Below are 27,253 nucleotides of genomic sequence, written 5' to 3'. Positions count from 1 at the left end.
AGGGACAGGTGCCTTCTGGTCCTACCAGGCATGGTATTAAAGGTGTGAGAGGGACCATGGCCACTGGTGCTAAGAGGTATACTTCTCTTTCTCTCTCTCTCGCTCTCTCTCTCTCTCTTTCTCTCTCAGTATAATAATTGATTTTTTGGGGAGAGACAGAGAGACTGAGATAGAAAGGGGAGATAATGGTCCTTGTGCACTGTAATGTGCACTCAGCCAGGTATGCCACCACGCAGGCATCCTTGTTTCTCTTTAGCATGCTGCTAAGCGTCTCAAGGGAGCAGGAGGACTGATTCTCAGGTCCCACTCATCAGAATCTCAGAGTAGGGACAGAAAACTGTGTGTGTGTGTGTGTGTGTGTGTGTGTGTGTGTGTGTGTGTTTGTGTGTAATCCATCTAAACAAACACATGCACACCCACCTCTGTTTCTGGCCCCAGAACTAGGCAGATTTAATAAGTGACTCAACAAAGGCCATTTAGAATTTTATTATCTTTATTTATTTGTTTGTTGGATAGAGACAGAAAGTCTCTATCAGAGTCTCTGCCAGAAGTCGAGAAGTAATGGGGAGATAGAGAGCAAGAGAGACAGAGAACAGCCTGCTTTACCACTCGCAAAGCTTTCCCCCTGCAGGTGGGGATTGGAGGCTCGAACCCGAGTCCTTGTGCATTGTAGTGTGCACCAACACCCAGCCCCCCAAAGGCCATTTATGTTAATTTTTTTTAAGAAATGATTTAGTTATTGCAGGCAATTTCAAGCATATACAAATATAGAGAGAATAGTAGTAGCTCCATGTGGCCATCTTCCAGATTCCAAAAGTAATGTTTGGCCATTTTTTAGGTTTGTTTGTTTTTTACCAGGGCACTACTTAGCTCTGAATATTAGTGTTGCCTGATTGAACCTGAGACCTCTCAAATGGAAGTCTTATTTACTGCTGCTACCTCCCGGCCCATTTTATCATTGTTTTTTTTTCCTTTTGAATATTTTCTGAAAGCACCCTCTAACTGAGTAAACATGAGCTCTGTCAGCTTTTTGTATATCCTGGTGTCCTTAGGTGATTCAAGCCTTACTCTTGAGAAAGTTTAGGACCTAATGTCTTGCTGGGTCTTTTCTCTCTTGAGACGTGAAGTTCTCTACCTCTCTTCCCCTGTCTGAAAAAAGTCTCTTGTCAGAGAGAGAATTGGTGGTGCTAACCACTGCACGATTTTAAGCTTGTGTTCTGGGTCTTTCTTCCTCCTCCCGCCCCTCGGTACTGCTCACCTCCAGCTTATAGTGGTACTTGGGATTGAATCACGGTCTTGGCTGGACTCTGCTATTGAACTTGAGCTGATATCATTCTAGGGTCTTCCAAAAGCACTGAGACACAGAAACTCAGAGTGGTCAGTTTTTAGAGAAAGATGTAGAGTGCCAAGAAGAAATGTCAGTCTACATGTTCCAGAGATAGACTGGGGACAGGTGTAGGTTTTTCAGAGGCAGCCAGATCCAGAAGGTGAGACAAGTGAATCTGGTCTGCAGTGGCTACCTGCTTAGAAACCCCATTACGGGGGCTGTGCAGTAGCGCAGCGGGTTAAGTGCACATGGCGCAGTGCTCAAGGACTGCAAGGACCGTCGTAAGGATCCCAGTTAGAGCTCCTGGCTCCCCACTTGCAGGGGGGTTGATTCACAAGCAGTGAAGCAAGTCTACAAGTATCTATCTTTCTCTCCCCCTCTCTGTCTTCCCCTCCTCTCTCCATTTCTCTTTGTCCTATCCAACAATGACAGTAACAACAACAACAACAGTAACTATAAACAAAAAGACAACAAAAGGAAAAAAAAATGACCTCCAGGAGCAGTGGGTTCATAGTGCAGGCACCGAGCCCCAACAATAACCCTGGAGGCAAAAAAAAAAAGAAAAGAGAAAGGAAAGAATTATAGCTGTCTTTCTCCCTCTCTTTCTTCCCCTACCCTGATTTCTGGCTGTCTCTGTCTAATAAATAAATAAAGGTAATAAATAAAAATAAGTAAAATTTAAAAAGAAAAAGAAACACTTTTACCTCAGGCAGGAGAGCCTCAAGACATAGCCACATGCCCACCACTGGTTCCTGCTCCTACGTTTGTAAATAAGATTGCCTAGAGCTGGCCTGTGTTAGCATCTCAGGGCTGGGACTTTATGTGTGCTAGCTCTTTGTGAGTTGTTACCTGTGTGTCTAAACTCATTTGTTTCTCTTTATGGCTTGGCTTCTCATTTTACTCTGACCTGGGGTGGGGCCAAACCCAATCAACCAACTCCTCATCGCCTGTCTACCCCATGGCCCTGGCTACAGTTGTGAAACAGCGCCTACAGATGTACAACTCACCTCACCGCTCGGCCCTCAGCTGCATCTGGACAGTTTGGAGGACTGAGGGCTTAAAGGCCTTCTACCGGAGCTATACCACACAGCTGACCATGAACATTCCCTTCCAGTCCATCCACTTCATCACCTATGAGTTCCTGCAGGAACAGGTGAACCCTCACCGGGGCTACAACCCCCAGTCCCACATCATCTCAGGAGGACTAGCTGGGGCACTAGCTGCAGCTGCCACCACCCCCCTGGACGTGTGCAAGACACTTCTCAATACCCAGGAGAACATGGCCCTCAGTCTGGCCAATATCAGCGGCCGGCTGTCTGGCATGGTCAACGCCTTCCGGACCGTGTACCAGCTCAACGGACTGCCCGGCTACTTCAAGGGCATCCAGGCTCGAGTTATCTACCAGATGCCCTCCACTGCCATCTCCTGGTCTGTCTATGAGTTCTTCAAGTACTTCCTCACCAAGCGAGAACTGGAGAGTCGAACTCCATACTAACGGAACAGGCTGTGGGAAGGGGTTCCAAAATCTTGTCTTTTCAGGAGGCTTTCCCCTACCTGCTCCTTCCCCTCACCCTCATGCCAAAATTACAGGGTGTTTTCAGGGCGGGCCCTCTGCTCTCTGACACCTTAGGGAGAGAGGAGAATGGGATGGGTCAGGGTCAGCCATTTCCAGGGGGCCGTCATGGGACCAGCCCAGGTGGTAGTAGGTGGGCAAAGACTTTGGAAGGGGAGCGAGAAATTGCTTTTTCTCCTCTTCTCCTGAGAGAGTACAAATGTAGCTTTTCAGCTTCACTGTGACAGTCTCCTCCCCAGAACCATAGATCACACAGGAGGAAGGAAAATGTGCAGTGACTGAAGACATTAAAGAAAAAACAATGCCTGTAAAAGTCCCAGTACAATGCATAAAAGAAATGGATAATGTTTATCTTTTATTTTTCTACATAGAAGTTTTTGGATGTGTGTGTATGTGTGTGTGTGTGTGCCAGTGTTATAGTTGGGAATATGAAATTTCTTTTCCTTTCTTTCTTTCTTTCTTTCTTTCTTTCTTTCTTTCTTTCTTTCTTTCTTTTTGTCTTCCATTGGGTTAGGTTAAAAAGGCCGTGAAGTAATCAGTTACTGCATACGGCCTAACATTGTTTTGAAACCCCTGATGGAAGTTCTTACTTGAATGTAAAATAATAAAGTTGGTATTTTGAATTTCTCTTTTCATGGGGGGAGATACAGGTACATTAAAAAAAAAGTCAGAATAATTGTATCTTATTTCCAGTTACTTTTTTTTTCTCCTTTAGTCTACCTTCGTGTGCCTTTTCCCTTCCTTTCTGAGAAAATCCCAGGACTAAGGGTTTTTAGCATTTTCTGAGGTCCAGAACACACACATACTCATCTGGGAGCAGTGGCCCTCAGTAGAATAAGACTGACTTCTTTCAACTACTAAAAGCTGTTTCTCTTCTGTGGGTCAGGGGAATGTACACTCCCTGGATAAGCACTTAAAGCCATTGAGACTCCAACATTTGGCTTCACATCCAGTGGGCAGTTGGGAGAAATCCTACCTTGAACCTAGGACTTCCTTTTGCATTAGCCTTTTGATGCAGGCACTCAGGTATTCTTGACTCTGTGAATGTGTGTGGACAAAATCTTCTAACCTCCTGTTTTCTCTTGTAGTTTCAGACACTGAAAAACTTATCAAGTGTATCTGTGACATTTTTCTGTCCTCCAACCCACCATTTAACTCTTGACATCCGTATATAGTACTAGGACTCAGATCCTCTATCCAGTCCAGTTGCTGAAATTTGACCCTTCCTCAGACATCAAGATTCCCCTCTGGAGCCTTCTTCAGCCTCACTCAGTCTGCTGAATATGCAAGGCTGTGTGACTTTGTTGTCTGAAATAATGTATCCAGGTCAGATTACCACCAAAAGAAAATGCAAGCCTGTTTCCTCTTGCCTCACCCTTCCAGGGGCTGCCAGAACTCTCCGTGGGAAGACACCGTGGCTTCACAGCTTCCTTTCTGAGCCAGTCTTTACAAAGGAATAGGAAGCACGTGTGTGTGTGTGTGTGTGTGTGTGTGTGTGTGTTCTCATTCTAGAAAAGCCTGGCCTGAATGTTGGCCTTGACTCCCTGGCACCTTAACGTCATTCATGCATATGACTGAGGCACTAACCTGGCTGTTCCTGATACTGTCACTTCTTGGGAAGGATATAGGTGACACTGGGTGGTATTCATCTCAGGATCCTGCTCACAGTGCCTCCAAGAACACTCCTTGGTCTGGGGACTGGGGTGCCATGTCAGGTAGCTTCCATTTGTGTCTGTAAATTGGGCTTAGCTCCTGGGCTGGGGCATCTCAGGGCCTGCAGAGTCCCATTTGGCCTACCTAATCTGGTGGAAACCAGTTGCATCCAGTTTATGCCCTCCCCACCCCACCCCCAGAAGTGTTTATATCTGTTGTCCAAACATGTCGTGCCTTCCTTTCAAATCCTGTGAATGGAGGAAAAGAAGCATCTGACTTGACCCCCAAAATGAGTCAACTATACCCCCTTTCATCCATTTGGGAGATGCCCCACTGCTGCAATCTGTTCTTTATTTCTTGGAGAGTTTTGTTTTCAATGTATTCAAGAAAGAAACTGGTCACCTCTCTGGAAAAACACCTTTGGTGGGGAAGGGGGAGAGTGGGAAGCAAATTCTAAGGCTCTGTGGCCCCACAGTGGAAAGATTTATGACTGGGTAGGAAAGGGCACACCACTTGCTCTGCCTCACTGGGTTGTGGAGTGTTTCAGTGAGTCATGTGTTCCATGGATGCTTTGGAGGTTGGGAAGCAATAAATGACTATCAAAGGTTATTCATTTTGTGGAAGTGAGAAGCTTCCCTTCTGTATGATGTCTCTCTTTCTCTCTCTCTCTCTCTCTCTCTTTCTCTGCTGAAGCCTTTACAAGTGCTGCCCTCCAGTGGTCCTCTTGGGCTGTCTCTCCTGTATGTTATGCCAATAGATTTATTTATTTGAGGAGTGATTGTGCCTGTTAACTGCCCACCTGCCAGATGCACAGTGTATGAGACAAGCAAGCCGGTGTGGCTTCAAGGCCTGGAGTCAATATCCTTGTTTTTGCCTCTCAGTTGTTCGCCGGCTCTTTGGGGGAAGGGGTTACGTGTGTTTCTGTGTGTGGCTCTGTCTTCTATGCTGCTACAGTTGTGGCACTGGAGCTGGAGAAATAAAGCTTTGCTCTGATGCCTTGTGGACTCTGTGATGAGGACATAGTGGTATGAAGGGGGTGGAGGGAAGCTCCCTGACTCCTGGGACTTGTGCCTGCTCCAGGCTCATACATTAAGGAGAATGTCACCTTTTAGTCCTCTTGGACAGCCAGCCCAGAAGACACTCAGTCTCATGCCAGGGGAAAGAGCCTCCAGTTGGCTTTGCTCACTGTGCTGGGGACAGTGGGTGTGGCTGGCTGTAGGCACTCTCTGTATATATAGCCTTGGCATTTTTTTTTTTGTTCTTGTTATCAAGCCATTTTTTAAGCATGTGATTAATTGTGGTTTATAGGATTACAGTATAAAGTTTCACAATGCAGCTACCACCAAGGTTCTGTGCCCTCATCCCCCCAATGAGAACACCTATAATTCTCACAAAATCCTAGACTTTATATTAGTTTTAGGTTATTTGCAAGTTCATATGTTTCAGTTCTCTAGAGTCTTCATATGACTGAAAGCACCCACTTGTCTTTCACCTTTTATTTCACTAAGTATAATCACCTCCAGTTCCATCAATTTTGTCCCAAAGGACACAATCTTGCCTTTTTTATTGTAAAGTAGTATTCCATGGAGTATATAACCCATCACATTTTTAGCCTTTCATCTGCCAATGGACATTTAAGCTGCTTCCACTCTAGTTATTGTGAATAATATAGCTATGAATATGGGAGTGCACATGTCCCTTTGAATTAGTGTTTTCATGTCCTTTGGATATATGCCTACAGTAGTATTGCTGGATTATAATGTATTTTTATGTTCTCCAAAGGTCAGCCCTGGCATTTTGCTCATGTTGGTTCTCTCCCTATTTCACCCATCAGTCCCTTTGTGGAAGTTCAGTCAGGGCCTCTCCATGGAAGATCCCAAGGGTGACCTGGGAGTCTCATAAGTTCCCTAAAGGTCTCAACTTTAATCTAGAGAACTAGTCCTTTCCTTGAGGCTGGGGGAGGTCCCCTTGATCTTGACTCTTCAGACGGCCTAAGAGCCTTGGAGTCAGAATGTCTGCTTTATCCCTAGTCCAAGACAGAATGAGTGGCCTAAGTAAGGGGCATCTTTTGGGAGAATGAGTTGCCTTGTGGCCACAAGGGGGTTGCAGGAGATACCCTTTAGGTAAGCTGCAATGAGCTGTGGCTTTCATTTGTAGCTAATGGGCAATTGTTAGGGGGTAGTTTAGAATAAAAGATTGAGTTTACAAGAGGAGGGACAGAACTAGAGCAACATGCTTGGGCACATGCAGTACCTATGATGGGTCCTGGGACTTTGTGCATGCAAGTCCTGTGGTCTACCTGCAGAGCCACTTCCCTGAATTTGAGGATCCTAGGAGTAGAACTTAGCTCTAGAAAAAAGTCATAGCAGTTGGGGCCTGGCAATGGTGCACCTGGTAAAATGCACACGTAGTGTATGAGGACCCAGGTTCAAGCCCCAGGGGAAAACTTCACAGGTTGCAGGTGTTTCCCTCTATCCCTTCCCTCTAAATCTCTCTCTCTCTATATATATGTATACATATATATATATATACATACATATATATATGTGTATATATATATATATATATATATATATATATATATATACACACACACACATATATATATGTAGTAGGGCAGAGATAACCTTGAGACCAGGGGATGGTTGATTTGGTGTCAGTGAAATTGTCCAGAAGAGTGATTATGTGAATGGCAAGGGAGATGCATAGAGATGCATAGAATTAGTGCAGGCCAGGAGAGTGTACAGGGGGTGTCAAGGGGAGCATGGCTGGGGCTTGGGGGTGACCAGGCAGTGTTGGGAAAAGGGCAGGGTCGGGCAGGGGAGGCCTGGGTGGAGTATCATATAAACCCATCTGACCCAGGCTGTGCTCTTGCACATGTACTAACAGCTCTTGGCCACAGAGTGCCCCCTTGAGGTCCCTTTTCCCCTTCTGATTACCCGACTCATTTTATTTTATTTTTATAAAAAGGAAACACTGACAAAACTATAGGATGAAAGGGGTACAACTCCACACAGTTCCCACCACCAGAACTCTGTATCCCATCCCCTCTCCTGATAGCTTTCCCATTCTTTGACCCTCTGGGAGTACGGACCCAAGGTCATTGTGGGATGCAGAGGTGGAAGATATGGCTTCTGTAACTGCTTCCCCGCTGAACATGGGTGTTGACTGGTCAATCCATACTGCCAGCCTCTCTCTCTCTTTCCCTAGTGGGCAAGGGCTCTGAAGAAGCAGAGCTCCAGGACACATTGGTGGGGTTGTCTGTCCAGGGAAGTCTGGTTGGCATCATGCTAGCATCTGAAACCTGATAGCTGAAAAGAGAGTTAACATATAAAGCCAAGCAAATTGTTGACTAATCATGAACCTGAAGGCTGAATAGTGCAGATGAAGGGTTGGGGGGGGGGGGTCTCCATTTTGTAGATAGCTAGTAGGCCTATTTTAGTTATATTCCAAAGGGCCTGTGGCTATACTAGTTTTTCCGAAGGGAGGCTGGACAACATACTCTCTCTTCCACCTGAAGAAGATGGGTCTTGATATTGGGGCAGCTTGGAATGTTCCTACTCATGACCACAGAATACGAGCTCAGGTCTACAGGGTTGCAGAGGTCACATAGGCTCCTAAGCTGAATATGGGCCCAGGATCACATCGAATCGATGGGGTTTACAGTCAATAATATTTATGTACCTTTCCCATATTAGGGAGCTACTCTCTTCCCTGATCCAGCTTTCTGGTCCTTTTTCCAGTCATGACATCATCTCCCCAGACAATAACTTGGATCTCACTGCATATCAGATTTCAGGCTGGGGGAGGGGGGAGAAAAAAACAAAAAACTAGTATAGCCACATGCTCAAGTCTGTTAACACCTTGCCTGTCTCCCTCCCACCTCCATCTCTTTGGACCCCTCCTCTCCTAGGGCTTCACCTCACTGGGCTGGAGTTTTCACATAGAGAAGAAAAGAAAGTACAGCATCAAAGCTTCCTCCAATGTGGTGGTGGTCAGGCTTGAACCTGGGTCATACGTGTGGCATAGCAGGCACACTATCCAGGAGAGGTATTTTGCTGGCCTCCACACATCTTGGAGCTGATGTGTCCTCCTGGATTCAGCTGGTTCCTTTAGGAAGATGATTTCCCAATGTGAGATGTGGTCCCCTGACTTCTAAGCTCCAGACCTAAATGTCCAGGTGACCTTAGAGGTTGCCCAGATCACACCTCTTGACAACTTCCCACATCCCCCAGCAACCTGGACACTTTACCCCCTGCTGACAGGCATAAGCTCCTTTGTGCCCTATTGATGGCAAAACAGGTTCCTCTGTATATACCAGCACCTCACTTAGCGTCATACAAAAGAATAGCAAGTCTTTGTGAACTGGGCAGACTGCCTTTTAGGGTCTTTGACTTTTGTTCCCCTTGGAAGGTACCCCTCCAGCTCACTGTACACCTACTTCCCCACCTCACCTCTCACTCAAGTCCTGCAGCCTTACAGATGACTGTTACTGCTTAATTTGGAAGCTCTACCTACTTCTCTCATCAAATGTGGGCTCGATCCTTTCCTCTCTGGCACCTGGCCGAGGCCTGAGCCCGCCTCACTGCATGTCTGCTGTCTCTGTCCAGATGAATGTGAACACTGGTGAGAGAAGACAGCTGCTTAGTCTTTCAGCTTTGTCCATCTCTCTCCAGTCTGATATTTCCCCTATTCTGCATGAGAGTAACATCACCAGTCTCTGAAAAGCTCTTTAGTCCTGTTGAGTCAGGAATACCTATGGAGAATAACTTCCCTTCCCCAGTGGAGTTCCAGAGCTGGTGCTCAGAGGATCCCTGGTAGGAGCTATGCATCTGATAGTTATCAGAAAGGATCTGATAATAAAGCCCATGAGCCCTAAGAGAAAAAGCAAAATGGAAATACCTGATGAAATGTTTACATTTAATACCAGGAGAAAAATAAGAACCAGGAGAGACTGGTGGGGTCAGAATAGCATGAAGGTGAACAAGAGGTGAAACTTTTTCCAAAGAAGAGGTGTCAGCTCTCAGAAGTGATGTAAAGCAACAATAGCCAATAAAAAATTACAAATAGTCTCAACCTCTTTGTCCTGAGTTTGTCTTCTGATTCCTTTCTAAGTCCCACCAGGTTCAGTTGCCTTCCTTCCCTCCTCACACCACCCCTAAAGCTGACTTAATATTCCACTAACTACTTATTAAGGTGATTAAACAAATAACTCAGTGCATACATCTCTTGGCTGGAAATCTGAAGCTGGAAACGAATTAGCTTTTTCTCAAGAAGTCAAAGGATTTATAGAACACCTGGGGGCATCCTGATAGTTTAGTGGGAAGAGGAAGGGAGGGAGGGAGGAAGGAAAGTAAGCTCCATTAAGAGTGGATGCTGGGAGTCAGGCGGTAGCGCAGTGGGTTAAGTACACATGGCATAAAGCGCAAGGACCGGCACAAGGATCCCGGTGGGATCCCCCAGCTCCCCACCTGCAAGGGAATTGCTTCACAGGTGGTGAAGCAGGTCTGCAGGTGTCTATCTTTCTCTCTCCCTCTCTGTCTTCCCCTCCTCTCTCCATTTCTCTCTGTCCTATCCAACAATGACAACATCAGTAACTACAACAATAAAACAACGAGGTCAACAAAAGGGAATAAATGAATATTTTCTTTTAAAAAAAGAGTGTATGCTACAGAAAGGGGAGGAGACAGTATTAAATTGCTGACTCAATACATCTATGCAATTTGAGAATGATTAATTTCTCTAGACTTGTCTCTTCAAGGTAATATGACTTTGGGAGACTCCATGGGGTCTCTTCTCTGCAGGGGTGGCTATGGGATGCCACTTTACGATTCCAGTTTCCTGTGGACATGGCTACTTTTATGAAGCTCATTGTTCACATTTTCATTTACCTGTGCCACTCATGTCCTCTCACATCCCATAGTGGCAGGGGAAGTGCTACTAGAGCCAAAGCAATGCAACCCATGTCCACTGTCACCTGAAGTTCTCAGGAGAAGAAAGTATAAATCTGGATGATCTTGGCAACGTGTTAGTTTTCAGTCCAAGACAATTGGAGCCTAGCTACCGCCTCTGAGGACCCCCGAGTTTCTGTTGTTGGGGACAACATGTAGAGCAGTGCGGGGCAGAAGCCCGGAGGAGCTCAGAACTTTGCAAAGTGGTGTTGTGGATAACTAGGTTCTCTATTAATGCCACTAGTCCTTTGGGTGGGGCAACTTATTTTAAGGGAAGAGGTGGCTTGAAAAGAAGAAATGGAGAGTAAAGTGTTTCCTGCTTGGGAACGTTGATTCTGGCTGCCTGCTGAATATACTATTTGCTGGTGCCTCCTGCTGGGTCGGACAGGTGACAAGTACATATTCCAGTTCATAATTTGAGTTCAGTGCAACAAGCTCACAGCAAATCTCCGTTTCCCTGATCATGTCTGTTTAAAATTTGGGATAAGATACTGTGCAACATTTAAGCAAAATAACCATGGATACCCATAATGCCTCTTTTTCCTATAGCTCTGGGTCTTTATAAGTATTTTCTGCTCCCCATCCTTACAACAGGGTGATCACTAGGGTTCAGTGCCAGCATTACAAATCCACAGCTCCCCGCAGTCATTCCCCTCATTTTTTTTCTATTTTATTTGATAGGACAGAAATTGAGAGGGATGAGTGAAGCAGAGAGGGAGAGAGAAAGATAAACACGTGCAGACCTGATTTACCACTCATAAGTCCGGGTGGAGTGGGGGCTCAAACGTGGGTCCTTGCTCATGGTAAGTTGTACACTCAATCAGGTGTGTCACTGCCCAGCTCTCTCTTCTTGTGGTTTTGCTGAGCACTGCCTTGTGGTAAACACATTCAATCTGGAAAGTCTGAATAGCAGCAGTGTTCAAGCTTCAATTGCCAGGAAGCTGATGAGACCTCAGTGTTAGCAGCTGCGGAAGCTTCTTGATCATTCATTTGAACTTCAGGAATTTTGTCCATGGTTTTGTTTGTGTCCATAATCCTGACACTCTGTGGTCAGTTCGGTGTTTTTTAAAATAAAAAAAATTATTAGTGATTTAATATTGTTTTACAAAATTACAAGACAACAGGGGTACAACTCCTCACCTTTCCCACCACCAGAGTTCTGTATCCTCATTCCCTCCATTGTAAGTTAGGGGAGTTCTCTTAAGGTTGCAGATATGGGTTAACTACTATTTCTACAACTATCTTTATATTTGCCCTTTTCTTCCCCCCCATCTTCCTTTCCAAGTCACACATAATAGTGATTTGCATCCTCTCTTGTACCTACTTTGCCTTGTTCGAAACTTAATGATTTTCAAGAGCTTTTGGCTTCACTGATTTTCTTTATCATTTTCCCCATTTTTATTAATTTATACTTTAATTTCTTTGGATTTAATTTGCTCTCGTTTTCCTAATTGCCTATGTCCAAAACTTTGAAAACTAGCATTAAATATGTCTTCTTTTTCAATATTTGTACTAGGTCCTATAAATTTCACTATTTGCTGAATACTATAAATCCTAAGTGCTTTCATTTTAATTCTGCTCAAAATATTTTATAATTTACTGGATTTTTTTTTCTTTAGCCCATAATCTTTCTGGAAGTATATTGTGTGATCTACCAACTTTGGGATTTTTCCAAATAGTTGTGTGCTATTGGTTTCTTTCTTTCTTTCTTCTCCTTTTTTTATTTAAAGATTTTATTTATTTATGAGAAAGATAGGAGGAGAGAGAAGAAAGAACCAGACATCACTCTGGCACATGTGCTACCGGGGATCAAATTTGGGACCTCATGCTTGAGAGTCTAAAGCTTTACCACTGCACCACCTCCCGGACCATTGTTGGTTTCTAATTTAAATCTATTCAGGTCTAAGAAGACATAGTATGTATGTCTTATGACATTGTGTGAATTTTATACTTTTAATTTTGTAACATGTGCTTTATATCCAATTCTGGTTAATCTTGGGCAAATGTGTCATGTGAAGTTGTTCTAAGTGAACTGCTATTGTTAGCCAAAGTCTACAGATATTCATGATATCCAGTAGATTGATGGTGTAGTTGAATTTGGTTATGTACTTAACTAATTTTTTTTTGTTAATTGGTATAATTTTTGCTAGTGGGATTATAATCTATACTTGCACCTATACTTGCAGCTCTATCTGTTTTTGCCTTATATACTTTGATGCAGTCACTTACGTTAAAGTTTGTCTTCTCAGAGAATTGATCTCCTTGTCATTATGTGAGGCCCCGCTTTATCCCTGGTAGCATTCCTTGTTCTTGAATTTTACTCTTTCTGGAGGCAATACAACCACTTTTGTTTTCTTTCGACTAATTATAACTCATTTTTAAAAATAGAAACAATTTAAGCAATAGTGGAATTAAATTTTTAATGATTTTATTTATTTATTTATGAGAAAGATAGGAGAGAAAGAACCAGACATCACTCTAGTACATGTGCTGCCAGGGATTGAATTCAGGACGTCCTACTTGAGAGTCCAGTGCTTTATCTACTGCGCCACCTCCCGGACCACTGGAATTGAATTATTTTATTTTCAATCACTACAAAACAGAAATGTGAAAAATTAAAATATATTTTTTAATTTTTTTAAAAAAAATTTGTTAGGGAAAAGAGAAATCAAGAAGGGAAGGAGAAAATGGGAGAGGGAGGCACATGCAATACTACTCCACTGCCTGTGAAGCTTCACCCCTGCAGTTGGGGACCAGGACCTTGACTCCATCTCCTTGTACATAATAATGTGCAAACTCAATCAAGTGTGTCACTTCTTGGTCACAAAAATATTTTTAAATTACTTTATACAATAGCTTATAGTGAAGCATCCATTACCTTGGCATTGACATTTTATTTGTTCACAAAAAGAAGTAGCATTTTACCTCATATCTATGAAAATAATCTGTCACGTCATATTCATTCCTCAGAGACCAAAACTTTCCTGGGTGTTTTCCAAGAGTTAATCAATGCTGGACTTAGGTCAAGGTAGCTGTGAGTTTTTTTTTAAAGATTACAGGAGAGGAACATTCAGAGACTTACAAGTGTGTGTGTGTGTGTGTGTGTGTGTGTGTGTGTGTGTGTGTGTGTGTGTGTGTGTTTATTAAGGATGATGGCTACAGCAGAAGAGTCACATCTTAGAACAAGTAAGAGAAGGATTGGTGTGTACCCAATGAAGTGGAGCTAATTACTTGCAGAATTAAAAATCAGTTAACTTGCCCAGCTAAATCCCTGAATTTCTATTTCTGTCCACAAGATGGCATCTGGATTTCATTCATGTACTTAATCTCTTGCCTCAGGAGCAGAAAGCCCAGTTTTAGCTTCTGAAACCTTAGTGTAATGTCTGTTTTTTCCAACCAAGATTTTATAAAGGAAATTTCATTAAATAACTTATTCTTAAGGCATTTGAGTTAAACTTTTTTGTAGCTGGTAAGTCATATATATGCATCAAGATGTGCTTAGGCCTTTTATAATATATATTTTTATTATTATCTTTATTTGCTTAATAGATAGAGACAGCCAGAAATTGAGAGGACAGAGGAGACAGAGAGGAAGAGAGACATAGAGACCTGCAGCCCTGCTTCACAACTCATGAAGCTTTCCCCATGCAGGTGGGGGCTGGGGCCACTCGAACCTAGGTTCTTGCACACTGTAATATGTGCGCTCAACCAGGTGTGCCACCACCCAGCCCCTTATATTTTTTATTAACCATTGTATTCAATAACCTCCATACTTTGGGAACTTTCCACATGTTTTTCTTGGCCTTATAGTCAAGAATGGAGCCCCAGACTACTTTGACATGCTTGTTCCGTACTTACTATGTTGCTTGTGAGTTGAAGGTACAAATGGGGATTTATTTAAAAGTCTAGTTTCCTTTCCTTTTTAAAAAAGATATTTAAAAATTTATTTTATATTATATAGAGAGCTTTATGAGGGGGAGGGAGGGAGAGAAGAGAGAGAGGGAGAGAGAGAGGGAGGGAGATGGAGGAAGGAAGTGCATCCAGATCACCCATCTTAGTGCTGGGGAGAAAACTAGGAGTCTCAGGCAAACAAATGACCAGTTGAGCCACTCCTGATCACCTACACTCTAGTTGTCTAGCTGGTTACATGCATGAAATAACTGAAGTAAAGGACAAAGTCACAAGGCAAGTTGTTGAGATTCCATCTCCTAATTATGAACAACAAGGGGAGGGACCAGGTCTAATAAACTAGCCATTATGAATCCTGGACAGGGCACAGAAATGGCACCTATAGAACAAATGCAGTGCATGGGGGAAGGGGTCTGGGAAGGGCTTTGTGGAAGAATGGCATGAAGCTGACTCTAATGAGAGCTGCGCATCTGGTGGAGAAAGCCAAGGTGGGGTGTGTGCCTGAGGTGCCAGTACAGAGAGGGGTGTCAGATTAGTAGGAACAGACTCAAGGGCACTAGGAAGACTGGCCTGGGCTGGCACACCTGGTCTATAGGGCCATAAGAGTATTGTAGAGGAACCTATGCTTTCTCCAGGGAGAAGTGAGAGCCACTTTTAGGAACAATAAAAGCATAAGTAGAAGGCACTATGGTAACTGGGAACACACACACACACACACACACACACACACACACACACACACACACACAATTTTTATGGGGCAATACAAAACATGTACTGTTAGGAGTATAGGACCTGAGAGGGAGCTTTCAGAGAAAGATGTGAGCAAGCTGCTGGGTAAACCAAAATTATGCACACATACACACAGACACACACTCTCTCTCTCCTGAGACCAGTTTATTCCACCCTTCCACAATGAGCCCTCTGTTGTTTTTTTTTCCCCACAATTTTCTTTTAATTTTTTTTCTTGAGTGTGATTATAGTGGGTTACAAGACTGTGGGCCATACATCCATACCACACTCACCACCAAAGTTCTGTGTCCCTATGCTCCCAACTTCCAAAAGCAACCACCATAGTTTTCACAAGTCCCAGAAGCCATCTGCTTGCTTCTGCTCCTTTTTTTTTGTATTTGCAAGTTCATATGTATCGTTTCTCTAGATTCCACATGAGTGAGACCATCCATTAGTTGTCTCTCATCTCTTATTTCAATAAGCATAACCACCTCTAATTCTATCCATTTTGTCCCAAAGGACACACTCATTTTTTTTTAATTTCATAGAATATATGTCCTATAACTTCTTTAGTCAGTCATGTGCTTGTGGGTGTTTCAGCTGCTTCCACTCTTCGGCCACTATGAATAATGCAGCTGTAATGATGGGGGTATATGTGTCCCTTTAGATGTTTGTGTGTCCTTTGGGTAAACACCAAGTGCCTCTTTTTGTTTGAGATTTCATTACAGGTGTGGCTTTGCTTCTTTTTGTAATCACTCTGAGCCATGAGATCCTTCCCTGAGCAAACCTTTTCCTGGTGAAATGTGCAGTCTATATTTACTGGCCCAAGAATCATATTTTCTCCTTTCTGGCCCTTGGTCCTGAGGTTGGTGTCACCTTCATTATCATTGTCTCCCCAGCTTCAGCTTCTGGAAATTTTCTCTGTGCTTTGACCCATCTTAACTTGACAATGTCTTTCACCCTGACATTTGGAACACAAGGGAAAGGCTCTACATAGTGTCTTCCTGGGCACACAGTGCCTTCTCTGTTGTATCTGTTTTGTACCTGTGATAGTTTTTCAAAGTAAGTGCTGGGGTGAGGGAACTAGAGCACTGGCAGCAGTTCCCAGAACATTCTAGAAGCATGCTAATCAGATTATACCCATCAGGGCCAGAGTTTTTGTGTCATTTCCCAAGGGTCCAGAAGACTCACATGAGTCTTAGAAGTGTGCCACTGCCTAACTAATTTCCCTCACTCTTCTGGAACCCACTGTGAACCAGTCATCACACCATATCTAACCTACAGGCTTGCTTTCCTGTTGTTATCTTGGGGAACCCAGTGCAGTAGTGAAACTGCTGTTGTTTGTGGATGCTTTCAATTTTGAAAAGGACCTCAGAGCTTGCTCCTCCTGCCAGTTTTAGCAGTACTTTGGGTTCATCACACTGGGTATTTGCATAGTATTCTCTAGATCACAAAGCACCTGTGCACACATTGACTTTTGCATCTTTACAATAATCCCTAAGCTAAGAGGGGGAAGTTATTATTTGCATTTTTTAAATAGCAAGGCTGAGAATTTGGGGGACTTGCCCAAGGTGACATAACTGATTAGTGTTAGAAAGTTCTGCAATCTTGGCTTTTATGCTTCTTGCAGAAGAATTTCTTATCCTTCTGGCAGTGTGGTCTAGTGATTATTATGTCCTGGCTTCTAACTTTCTTTCTAAAATGAGAAAACCAAAACATCAAAAGTAACAATTAAATGTCTCTGAAAGATCATACTGCCTAGCAAATATTCTCTAGTTCTCATAAAGCCATGTGGAAATCACGTCGAGTATGGAATGGAGATACATTACATTGTTTCAGTTGAATGTGGGGCTCAGATTCTAAAAGTAGGAGGGGATCAGGCAGTTTTGAGCCTGAGATCTGTGCTCCAAGGCTGTGGGCACTGGGGAGTCTGGAGAGATGAGCTTGGTTTGAGACATTTATCTCAGTCATTTACAGGGTCTCATTCACTGGCCCTTAGGACACACTACCGTCCTTTGAGATCTGAGAGGGGTATGGGGAAGGGTGGTGGCTAGCAGAGGCAAGACTGGACTAAACTGATTTGTGGACTCTTTTTTTCTCTGTGGATATTTTTTAACTTCTCAATAACAACTTACACTTGCCTTGGGCTTGGTAGCATTTAAAAAAATGTCATTCTTGGACTGGAATTGTTATATCGCACCAAAGTAGGAGACTCTGGGGTTGCGGGGGATGGGGTGGGGGTCGTTCAGGTCCTGGAACATGATGGCAGAGGAGGAACTTGAGGCAATTAGATTGTTATGTGGAAAACTGAGGAGTGTTACACAAGTTCAAACTACTGCATTTTAATGTTGACTATAAACCATCAATCCTTCCAACAAAGAAAAAAAAAGTAATTGTAGTCACTGATCTCTTCCCGTCACAGTGGGAGCCTCCTCAAATAAAATAAACTCTAGGTGCATGCTGACAATATGAGAAAACATTCATACTACAGCCTAAATGTTCTGCCTTGTTTACTAAGTACATGCTTGTTTGTTTGGCATTGCCAGGGCCTTGAACATGTGCAACTTCACTACTGCTAGCTGACAATTTTTAATTTTTTTATTGCCACCAGGATTATCGCTGGAACAAATTGCCTGTATGATGAATCCACCACTCTTTGTGGTCATCCCCCCACCAACCTTTCCCCCTTTTTTCATTTGCTAGGACAGAGATAAATTGAGAGGAAAAGGTGAGCAAAAGATATACCAATAGCACTGCTTCACTGGTCCTGAAGCTTCCCCCCCTGCAGGTAGGTACTATGGGCTTGAAGCCAGATTCCTGCATAAGGTAACATGTATGCACAACTCCATGTGCCACTACCAGGCCTCTCCCCTCACCTCACGCTGACTTTCATCTGTGTGTGTGTGTGTGCAGAGAGAGAGACAGACAGACAGAGGGAGAGATGCCATAGCACTGAAGTTTTTCCTAGTATCACTGTGGTACTCCCCATATGATGACAGGGCTTGAACCTGCAGCTAAATTTGGCAAGATAGGCACCTCACCAAGAGCACTATTTCTCAGGTCATATATATATGTATATATATTTTCCCCAGGGCACTGCTCAGTTCTGGCTTTTAGTGGTGCTGGAGAATGAATTTGGGGCCTTGGAGCTTCAGGCATGAAAATCTTTTTGAATATCAATTATGTTATCTCCCCAAATGCTTTCTATAAGTGAAACCCTCCACCTATGTTGAAAAAGTGGCAGGTACTGGGTAGAACTGGACATAAACAGAAGCAGCTGTGTGTTATGAAAAAAGTGAACCTCTTCTAAGAGAGACTTGGGACTCCCAGGAGAAGTTTTGATATCCTGAGACTAAGTTCAAATTCATGTCTCCCAGAAGTACTGCATTAATAATGGCAGAGTTGATTCTAAGAACCCAGAAGGGTGACTATATTGACCTTAAGATAAACAATAGCAACAGAAACAGCATTGTGTACCAGTAATAAATTAGTCTCTAGTAGTGTGTGTGTGTGTGTGTGTGTGTGTGCCTATATGATGAGAGATGACTAGATTAATTCCTCTACAAAAGGAGACATCAGTTTGTGGAATTAATTACACTGGGCATGCTTTTTAGGGAACTTCCCTAGACATGTATTATGCTCCCTGGTTAATAACAATGAGATTTGCATTCATTGTTTTTTCAGGAAGTTACTGAGCAAAGCCAGGGGCACCTTTCTAGGATGGGTAAAGGCAGAGCTGACTGTGACTTTTTGGAAGACTATTGACCCTGAAACAGAGCTTGGGGAAGTGAGGTCCAAGGAAATGTGACCAGGATGTGCAAACTGACGAGGTGAGCACCTGAGCTAACTGTGGGGCTGCCAGGAAGGAGGCCTTGCACAAAGTTTACCTGGTTTGTTGAACAGGTGTCATCGCTGGCATCCATCACGAAGCACCAGGTTGAAACAAAGGCAGCTTCCTTCTTCTCAGGCTGTGCTGTTTGCACTTGACCTCAGGGTATCCTGAGGCTGGCAGGGAGAGAGGTGGGAAGTGGTGATGATCTGGCTAAATGGGAGCTTTAGCTACAAATACAGTCTCAGCCAGGACAGGTTCCAACACACCAGACTCCCGAAGCCCAGCCTCTCCACATCCTCTTGCCTGAGTCAGGTGACCTTGGGTTTCTCTGGCAGCAGCTCCTGGGGGACTTGTTCTCTTTCTCTTGTGCCACTGGAAAAGCCTATGAGGTAGAGCTTGAAGGAATCATGTTAAGTGAAATAGATCAGGAAGAGAAGAGTGAATATTGGATGATCTCACTCATGGGCAGAACTTGAAAAACATGAACAGAACTTGGACTGGGTTTGGTGTATTGCACCAAAGCAAAGAACTCTGGAGGTGGGTGGGGAGGGAGGAAGAGAATAAGTTGAAGGGAACTTTGGGGTCCTGGTACATGATAATGGACAAGGACCTAGGCTGGGGGTGAGAGTGTTTTGCAGACACCTATCATGGTGAGATGAGAAATTTTATCTATGTGTCAACAAACTGTATGCAAGTTGTTAATCTACCAATAAAAGAAAAAAGAAAAAAAGACGGTTAGAATCACCTATTACTCTTGGTTAGAAATGTGGAAAGACAAAGAGGACATCCTGAAAATTTTCCAGTTGTACATGCTTCCTATTTTATATCTACTTTTATTTATTTTGACCAGGGTTCTGCTCAGCACTGGCTTACATTGGTCTTGGTTATTGGACCTGTGACCTTTGGTGATTCAAACATGAAATACATTTTGCATAACTATTATGCTATCTCTCCAGCCTATGCACCTTGTTTTAAACAAATGATGGGATTCAAAACTCCAGTTTATATAGATAACAGCAAGTATTAGGTGAACTAAGTCTGCTCTGCAAAGTAATTGCCAAATAAATCACCTTTCTTCTTTTTTAAAAAGAAACTTCCTTGGTAAATTTTGAAATATTTAAATTTGTGGGAGTTCAATTTACATTTTCCTTTTAGAAATATGTGTCTTGACTTAAGGGATGTGGCATATGAGTTTACAAAATTAAAATATTGCTAAATTTAAAAAAAGAATTACTTCCCTATTATCTTACAGTTTTGTAGATCAATATTAAATCACTAATAAAAAATAATGATTGGTATTCGATCTGCTTTTTGAGAAATGCAGAGCCATGTAGTCATCACCATGAAAGTACAGAATAGTTCTCATATGCCACCCAATTTCCTTGTGCTGCTTTTTCTTAGTCAGTGCCTTCTTCTACCTCAGTGTCATGGACTTGAAAACTAGTAACATGAGTTGTTTAGGTCAGTGGTCTTTTCTGAGAAATGCATTGTTCAGCTACTTGTCGTTGTGCAAGTGCAACATCAGTACTGGATTTTGTGTGCTTAGAAAAGCCATGGACATATTTTTGGATAGAAAAACAGAAACCTCCTCTCCTCTGTAAACTAGAAATATTTAAGGAGACCACCTAAGGACTGTAACAAGACAGGACTAGAACTACTTTGGGAACCCACCAAATCACCAGAGCATCCAGAGACCACAACTCTGTCCAGACCTCCAGCTCTACCCAGTTTAAAAACTTCTCTAAAGAACAAAGAATATCAAAGATAACCTGAGAACACAATAAGATGAGACTGGGACTACTTTGGGAACCCATTAAGTCACTGGTGAGTTAAAACACCTGTGGCTTGTGGACAGAGAGGAGCCCAAGGAGAGATTCCTGGTGCTAAAGCCCATATCTATTCCCAAGTGGCTGATAACAGTCCAGCAGTTTGCCAGCTGAGGAGCCACTTCCAGTCTGTTCTACCAACAAAAAGACTGCTGACAGGAGGAGAAGACTCCCCTAAGACTCACCAAATGCAACTGAGTGAGTGATTAAGCTAAAAAACCTACTCAGAGGTAAAAAAAAACCCAAAAAAACAACCCTCAGGCTACCATAGCCTAGAGAGAAGAAAAAAGAACAAAAGAGGCTTTAAAAGCCACTATGCTTCAACTCAGGGACTAAGATAACATTGAAACAATTGTTAATTTCCGCAACTGTAAACTCTTTAAGTACCTTATTAGACACAAGTCAATCCAGGCAAGAGTGATCAGTGGACTGAATAGTACAGAGGAAGGACCTCATATGAGGCTATAATAATGGTTAAACTAAGTAGAAACATTGAAGAAATGAACTAGGACAAAATTCCAGCTAAAATCCTCCCATAGGTAGAAGCACAGAAGAATGAGAACAATATCCAGCTGAGGAATTAGTCACAGGAGTGAGGAACAAGTCTGAAAGAATTGTCATCAGAAATGGGTAAATACATGTACCAGAGTGATGTCTGGTTCTTTATCTCTCTCTTATCTTTCTCATTAATAAATAAATAAAATATAAAATAAAGAAATGAGGAAACAACAAATGAGATTCTGAAAGAAAGCACTATCTCGAGGTAATTAGAGACCTGAAAGCTGAACTAGCTGAGCTAAGAGCACAACTAGCAGAACAAGTTAATACAGTATCAGAACAGGGTAACAAAATAGCTGAGCTACAGACAACAACAGAAGGGAGAGAGAATAGAATAAATGAGGCAGAAAACAGAATTAGCAAGATTGAGGACTAATTAGAGACAACTAAGAAAGAAGAGCTCTCAAAAAGAGATTAAGAGACACTAAAAACAACAACAGAGACCTATGGGATGACTTCAAAAGAAATAATATACACATTATAGGCCTACCAGAGGAAGAGAGGGAGGGGGATAAAACATTCTAAGGACATAATAGATGAGAACTTCCCTAGTCTAGACAACATAGAACATAGTTCAAGAAGCCTGGAGAGTTCCAAACAGATTTAACCCAGACCTAAAGACACCAAGACACATCATATTTAGAATGAAAAGCAAGAATGATAAAGAAGCAATCCTGAAGGTTGCAAGAGAGAAACAAAGAGTCACTCACAGAGGAAAACCCATAAGATTAACAGCAGATTTCTCCACACAAACACTACAGGCCAGAAGAGAATGGCAAGATATCTATCAAGTGCTCAATAAGAAAAGCTTTCAACCAAGACTACTGTGTCCTTCTAGACTGTCATTCAGACTAGGTGGAAGCATCAAAACCTCAGACAAGCACAGTTGAAGGAATCAAAACTATCACTAAGCCTGCCCTGAAAGAAGTTCTGAGAAAAAAACCAAAAAACCTTCTGAGATTAAACTGATGCTACCAAGATTTGCAGTAAAGATGCCCTTTAAGGTTGCACTGTTTGAAGTTGCCATAGTTATGACACTGTGAAGCAACAAGAATTTAAGGAACAACTCATCTGTGACCAAATACCATTATGTATTAATATAATATACATGGTGCCTGTATATTATAGGAATTTATTGTAGTCTACTGAGCAATTAGAAATGAAAGGATACTGGATTGTTGCTAGTCCTTGATTCCAAATAAAGCTGCAACATCTGCATACAACTTTTTACATGAATGTACGTTCTTTTTCTCTAGGGCAAATATTTAGGAATGGGGTTGGTGGGTTGTCTGGTCAGTGAATTTTTAGCTTCATAAGATGCTGCCAATAGGCTTTATCATTTTGTATCCCCACTAGCAATGCATAGGAATTCTTATTGCACTAAATAATGTAAATACGTTTTGCCTCAATTTTCATGAACTTATGACAAGAAAAAGTATAGCATTTTTATCCAGGATATTTGAATTCTTGTTGCTTTCTTAAAAAAATAATGATGACTTTAAAAAGATTTCATTAAAAAATAAAACTGATGTTGCATGTGTCAGACTGATAGTCTGGGGGATTCTTGTGCATTGTTGAATGTAGGTTCTGTGAGACGTGCCATCACCTAGCCCCAACTTCTTGTTGGTTTTTTAAGAATTTTTTTATGAAGTTCTAGAGTTCATTTTGATACTTTTTTTTTTTTCCAGTGTGGATAACTTTCTTCAATACTTCTTTTAGAGTATGGTCATACACACTGATGGATTTAGTATGGTAGTGCTATTACATGGCCTCCAATTCACACTCAGGTCTGCTTGACTTTCACAGGCTAACTCTTTTTTTGTTTACTTATAAGAAGGAAACACTGACAAGACCATAGGATAAGAGGGGTACAACTCCACACAGTTCCTACCACCAGAACTCCGTATCCCATCTCCTCCCTTCATAGCTTTTCTATTCTTTAACCCTCTGGGAGTATGGACCCAAGGTCATTGTGGATTGCAGAAGGTGGAAGGTCTGGCTTCTGTAATTGCTTCCCTGATGAATATGGGCATTGGAAGGTTGACCCATACTCCCAGCCTGTTTCTCTCTTTTCCTAGTGGGGTAGGGTTCTGGGGAAGTGGAGCTCTAGGACACATTGGTGGGGTTGTCTGTCCAGGGAAGTCTGGTTGGCATCATGTTAGCATCTGGAACCTGGTAGCTGAAAAGAGAGTTAAAATGCAAAGCCAAACAAATTGTTGACCAATCATGAACCTAAAGGCTGGAATAGTGCAGATGAAGAGTTGGGGAGGGGGTCTCCATTTTGTAGATAGCTAGTAGGCCTATTTTAGTTATATTCCAAAGGGCCTGTGTCTATACTAGTTTTGTTTTTTTCCCCTGAACCTGAAGTCTGATATGCAGGCGAATCCAAGTTATTGTCTGGGGAGATAATGTCATGGCTGGAAAAAGGACCAGAAAGCTGGATCAGGGAATTGCAACAAATTAAAAGACTCTGGGGGAAAGGGTAGATTTTCAGGTCCTCTGGTTGGGGGATTGGCATAGGGACCCAGATCATTGGTGGTGGGAACGGTATAAATTTATAGTCCTATTAACTTATAATCTTATGAATCACTACTTATTCAATATGTCAGGGGAAAAACAGATTGAATCTTGAGCGCTTTAAATGCATAGATTTCAGTTTTGAATATATATTCCTTTAGTCTAAGCACTTAACGTTTCAGATTGGTAAACTGATTGAATTCTGACACTGAGATTAAATTGTTAAAGCATTTCTAAAGTTAACTTTTTTTTTTCAAATACTAAATTGCCTATAATTTTAGACCAGGGAGATGAGAATCAACTGGTCCTGTCAGTATCTAAGATATAGATATTTGTAAATAACATTAAATGACATGAATCATGGTGAGGTCATACATGATACAGTAAATCCTAACCATGGTATTTTCAAAGTAAACCAAGCTCCCAAATGACTTCATTACAATACTGATTACTTATTGCCTTCTCAAACTCTAAGACAGCAAGGAACCTTTCCCATTCTCATTAAAATCCATATTTCACTAGGACTTTGCTTTGTATTTCTTGGTGCTTTTCCTCTTCATCCCGTACCCTGTGATACTACCTCTACTGACCTCAACAAATCCATGCAACCTATGCCACCATGCCACATTTCACTTTGGACTGTATGCAGAGACACCAAGCCTGAGATGTCAACCTTCCAACTGATAATCTGGTAAGACCTTTCCTAACACATGGGACTATCTAGTTCCACTTCAAGTGGTGCACTCCCTAACAAAGTTACAGACCATATATATATAGGCGAGGGTCTAAGGGACAGGGTACATTCCCCCAATAAGTTAGGGAAAACTAAATAACTCAAAATAAAAGTGCTTAATAGTCAGCTGTGATTAGACTTAGACTTAATAAGCTCAGCAAATAAGTAGAAAGAGCTGAAGAAGATACCATAAAGTGTCTAATCAAATATGTACTATTTAGGCCTAGACAGCCCCCTTCCTTACTTCACTTCCCTCACTCAGTAAACTACACAAAAGAACATAAAAGATATCCCCTAATCTCTTCTGACAGCAACAGCATTAATGTCACCCCTTTGGTAATTTTTAGAAATACTTTATACAATTTGCCAAGAGATACACTGGCAAAAGCATACATATCAACTAAAAGACAATTATTGTCCTTTATGACAACCTGTATTAGAATCATCAAATAATTAAAACTTACGGTTAACTTAGATCCCACTGAATACCCATTCAGAATTCTCCCTTGTGCTCTGTGCTTAGCAGACCAGGAAACCCACTTGTCAAATCTCGGATTTGGAATGTACTTATTTCTGCAACTATCTTAGTCTTACCATTAGTGTCATGACAACTACAATATCTATAAAAAGGTCTCTTCTCTTCCATTTCAAATCATGCTTACCTTTTGAGGCCCAAGTAAAGAAGCATTTAAAATAAACAAGATTGAGTGTATACTATACATGAGGTACTTGATGGATCCTCAGGAAAGGCCACTTTGAGATAAATGCCAAGCTAGGTCTCAATTTTGGGAGCAAAGAGAAAGAGACATAAAGAGCACAAAGGCTTAGAACATAAGAATTATATACATGGAGTGACCATGTATAGATTATTGTTCTAATTGGGATTTTCTTTTGAGAGAAAAGGTCATAAGTAATTTAAAAACAAACAGTAATATCAGGTATAAACTGGAACCATTTTTAAGAAAACCAGATGTTGAATGAATCTACTACTTAACAAGGTGCCACATGTGCTTGCAAAACAAGCCGGATGGACTTACATTAAAAGGATGATGGTTAATTGGAGAGTGTAATCTTCAGACTGGAATTCAAATAAGTCTATTCATGGCCATTAGGACTGGCCCTTTCTGGGAAGTAGATCATTTTGGTAATTCCAGGAGCACATCCAGTGAAAATTCTTATCTTTACTCTTTGCTAAAGAACAATCTTCAGTCACTTTAGGGACTACTTGGGGAGAGGGGAGGGAACCCTAGGTTTTCAGACCTGGTTCAACCTACACATTATCTAGACCTTCAGTTCATCAGATTATTTGTTCCTCATCAGAGAACACAAGGAAAAGCCAACAAGTTCTACCTTTGATGGCATTGTCCTTGGTGGGTGGCATGGTGTTATATGGAGCCCAGATTGTGCAGATGGAGAATAAGTTTCCTTTGTGAACCCTGTGGACTTTTCTGCATGGAGCCACCAGGCATGCCCCTTCCGTTCTCCTATGTGTGGTTGTTTTTATTCACAAGGCCTAAGGGCTCACAGCATCACCTGACAATGAGGCCTATTCTGCTAAGGGTGGTCCTTTCCTAGTTTTCCTCATACCTCTGGTCTCTGGAACCACTTTAAGGCCCTGGTATTTAGCCACTTTGCACTCTTACCATGTCACCAGAGGCATCTCTCAGGGTCCCCACTCAAACCATCTGACAGCAGGTGGGCTGTTAGTCCCCTTCTGTCTCCACAGATAATTCCAGCAGCACCACTATTTCAGCAATTTTGACAGATCTCAGTAGCTCACCTCTTTCTCATTGTCAGCAGCCTGCTCTTCCCACATATTTAGCTGAGCCAAGGCTTCCTTGTTCTTGTCCTCAGCTGCCTGATTCACTCTACTTACCCCTTTCTCCAGCCATGCTCTTTGTATAAATGCTTGTGAGAGCCCAAGTTTAAGTACAGGGTCATAAGCAAATGGGCAAGTAGTTTTCACTAGCAGTTGCATTTGGTGAGCTTTAGGGAGTCCTCTCTTCCCTTCAGCAGTCTTTTTGTTGGTAAACAGAGGAAGGTGGCGCCTCAACCAGTAAACTGTCGGACTGTTACCAGCTGCTCCAGAGTAGATACCGGCTTTAGCCCCAGGAGTCTCCTTAGGCGCCTCTCTGTCAATGAGTCACACGTGTTTGCACTCACTGGTGATTTGGTGGCTTCCCAAAGTAGTTCTAGTCCTGTGTGTTGCGGTCTCAAATGATCTCCTTTGATATTCCTAGTTGACCGGGGAGAGGAGAGAAATGCAGCTGCTCTGCTGCTACCTTTTCTGATGTATCAAGCTTTTTATTTTATATGTATGTTGGTCATTTGGATCTCTCCTTTGGTGAAGATTTTGTTTATTTCTTCTCTTCTTGGGATAGGATTGCTTGATTTGTTGTTGTTGCTTATTTGGTGAGCTTTTGTTGGGCAGTACACCAGCTCCCCCCCTGCTTAACACTGTGGTCTATTTACATAATCACTGTTTTACCTGAGAGCCACCCTGCCTACAGGTCATTTGTTTAACCCCCACTGGTTTGCACTCTCTTTTCGCTCTGTCCCCTCTCCTAGTCACACCCTGTTTTCTACCACTAGTTTGCACTCTTTTCGCTCCACCCTCTCTATGTCACATCCTGTTTTCCACC

At 42.4% G+C, this 27,253-nt stretch overlaps 1 protein-coding gene across 3 annotated transcripts in view; it reads left to right on the top strand.

Moving 5' to 3' along the window:
• Positions 1-5,546, top strand: part of SLC25A37 (solute carrier family 25 member 37) — a 56,465-nt gene extending 50,919 nt beyond the window's left edge. For all 3 annotated transcript variants that reach the window (XM_007536609.3, XM_060178871.1, XM_060178872.1), the window contains one exon: positions 2,302-5,546. In XM_007536609.3, coding sequence (XP_007536671.1) covers positions 2,302-2,822 — 521 coding nt within the window. In that variant the 3' untranslated portion in view covers positions 2,823-5,546. The remainder of the gene's footprint in view (positions 1-2,301) is intronic.
• The last annotated feature ends 21,707 nt before the right edge of the window (positions 5,547-27,253 follow it).

The sequence above is a fragment of the Erinaceus europaeus genome, chromosome 19, assembly GCF_950295315.1.
Source record: "Erinaceus europaeus chromosome 19, mEriEur2.1, whole genome shotgun sequence".
NCBI lineage: Eukaryota > Metazoa > Chordata > Mammalia > Eulipotyphla > Erinaceidae > Erinaceus > Erinaceus europaeus.
This window is presented reverse-complemented; position numbering and strand designations above follow the sequence as displayed.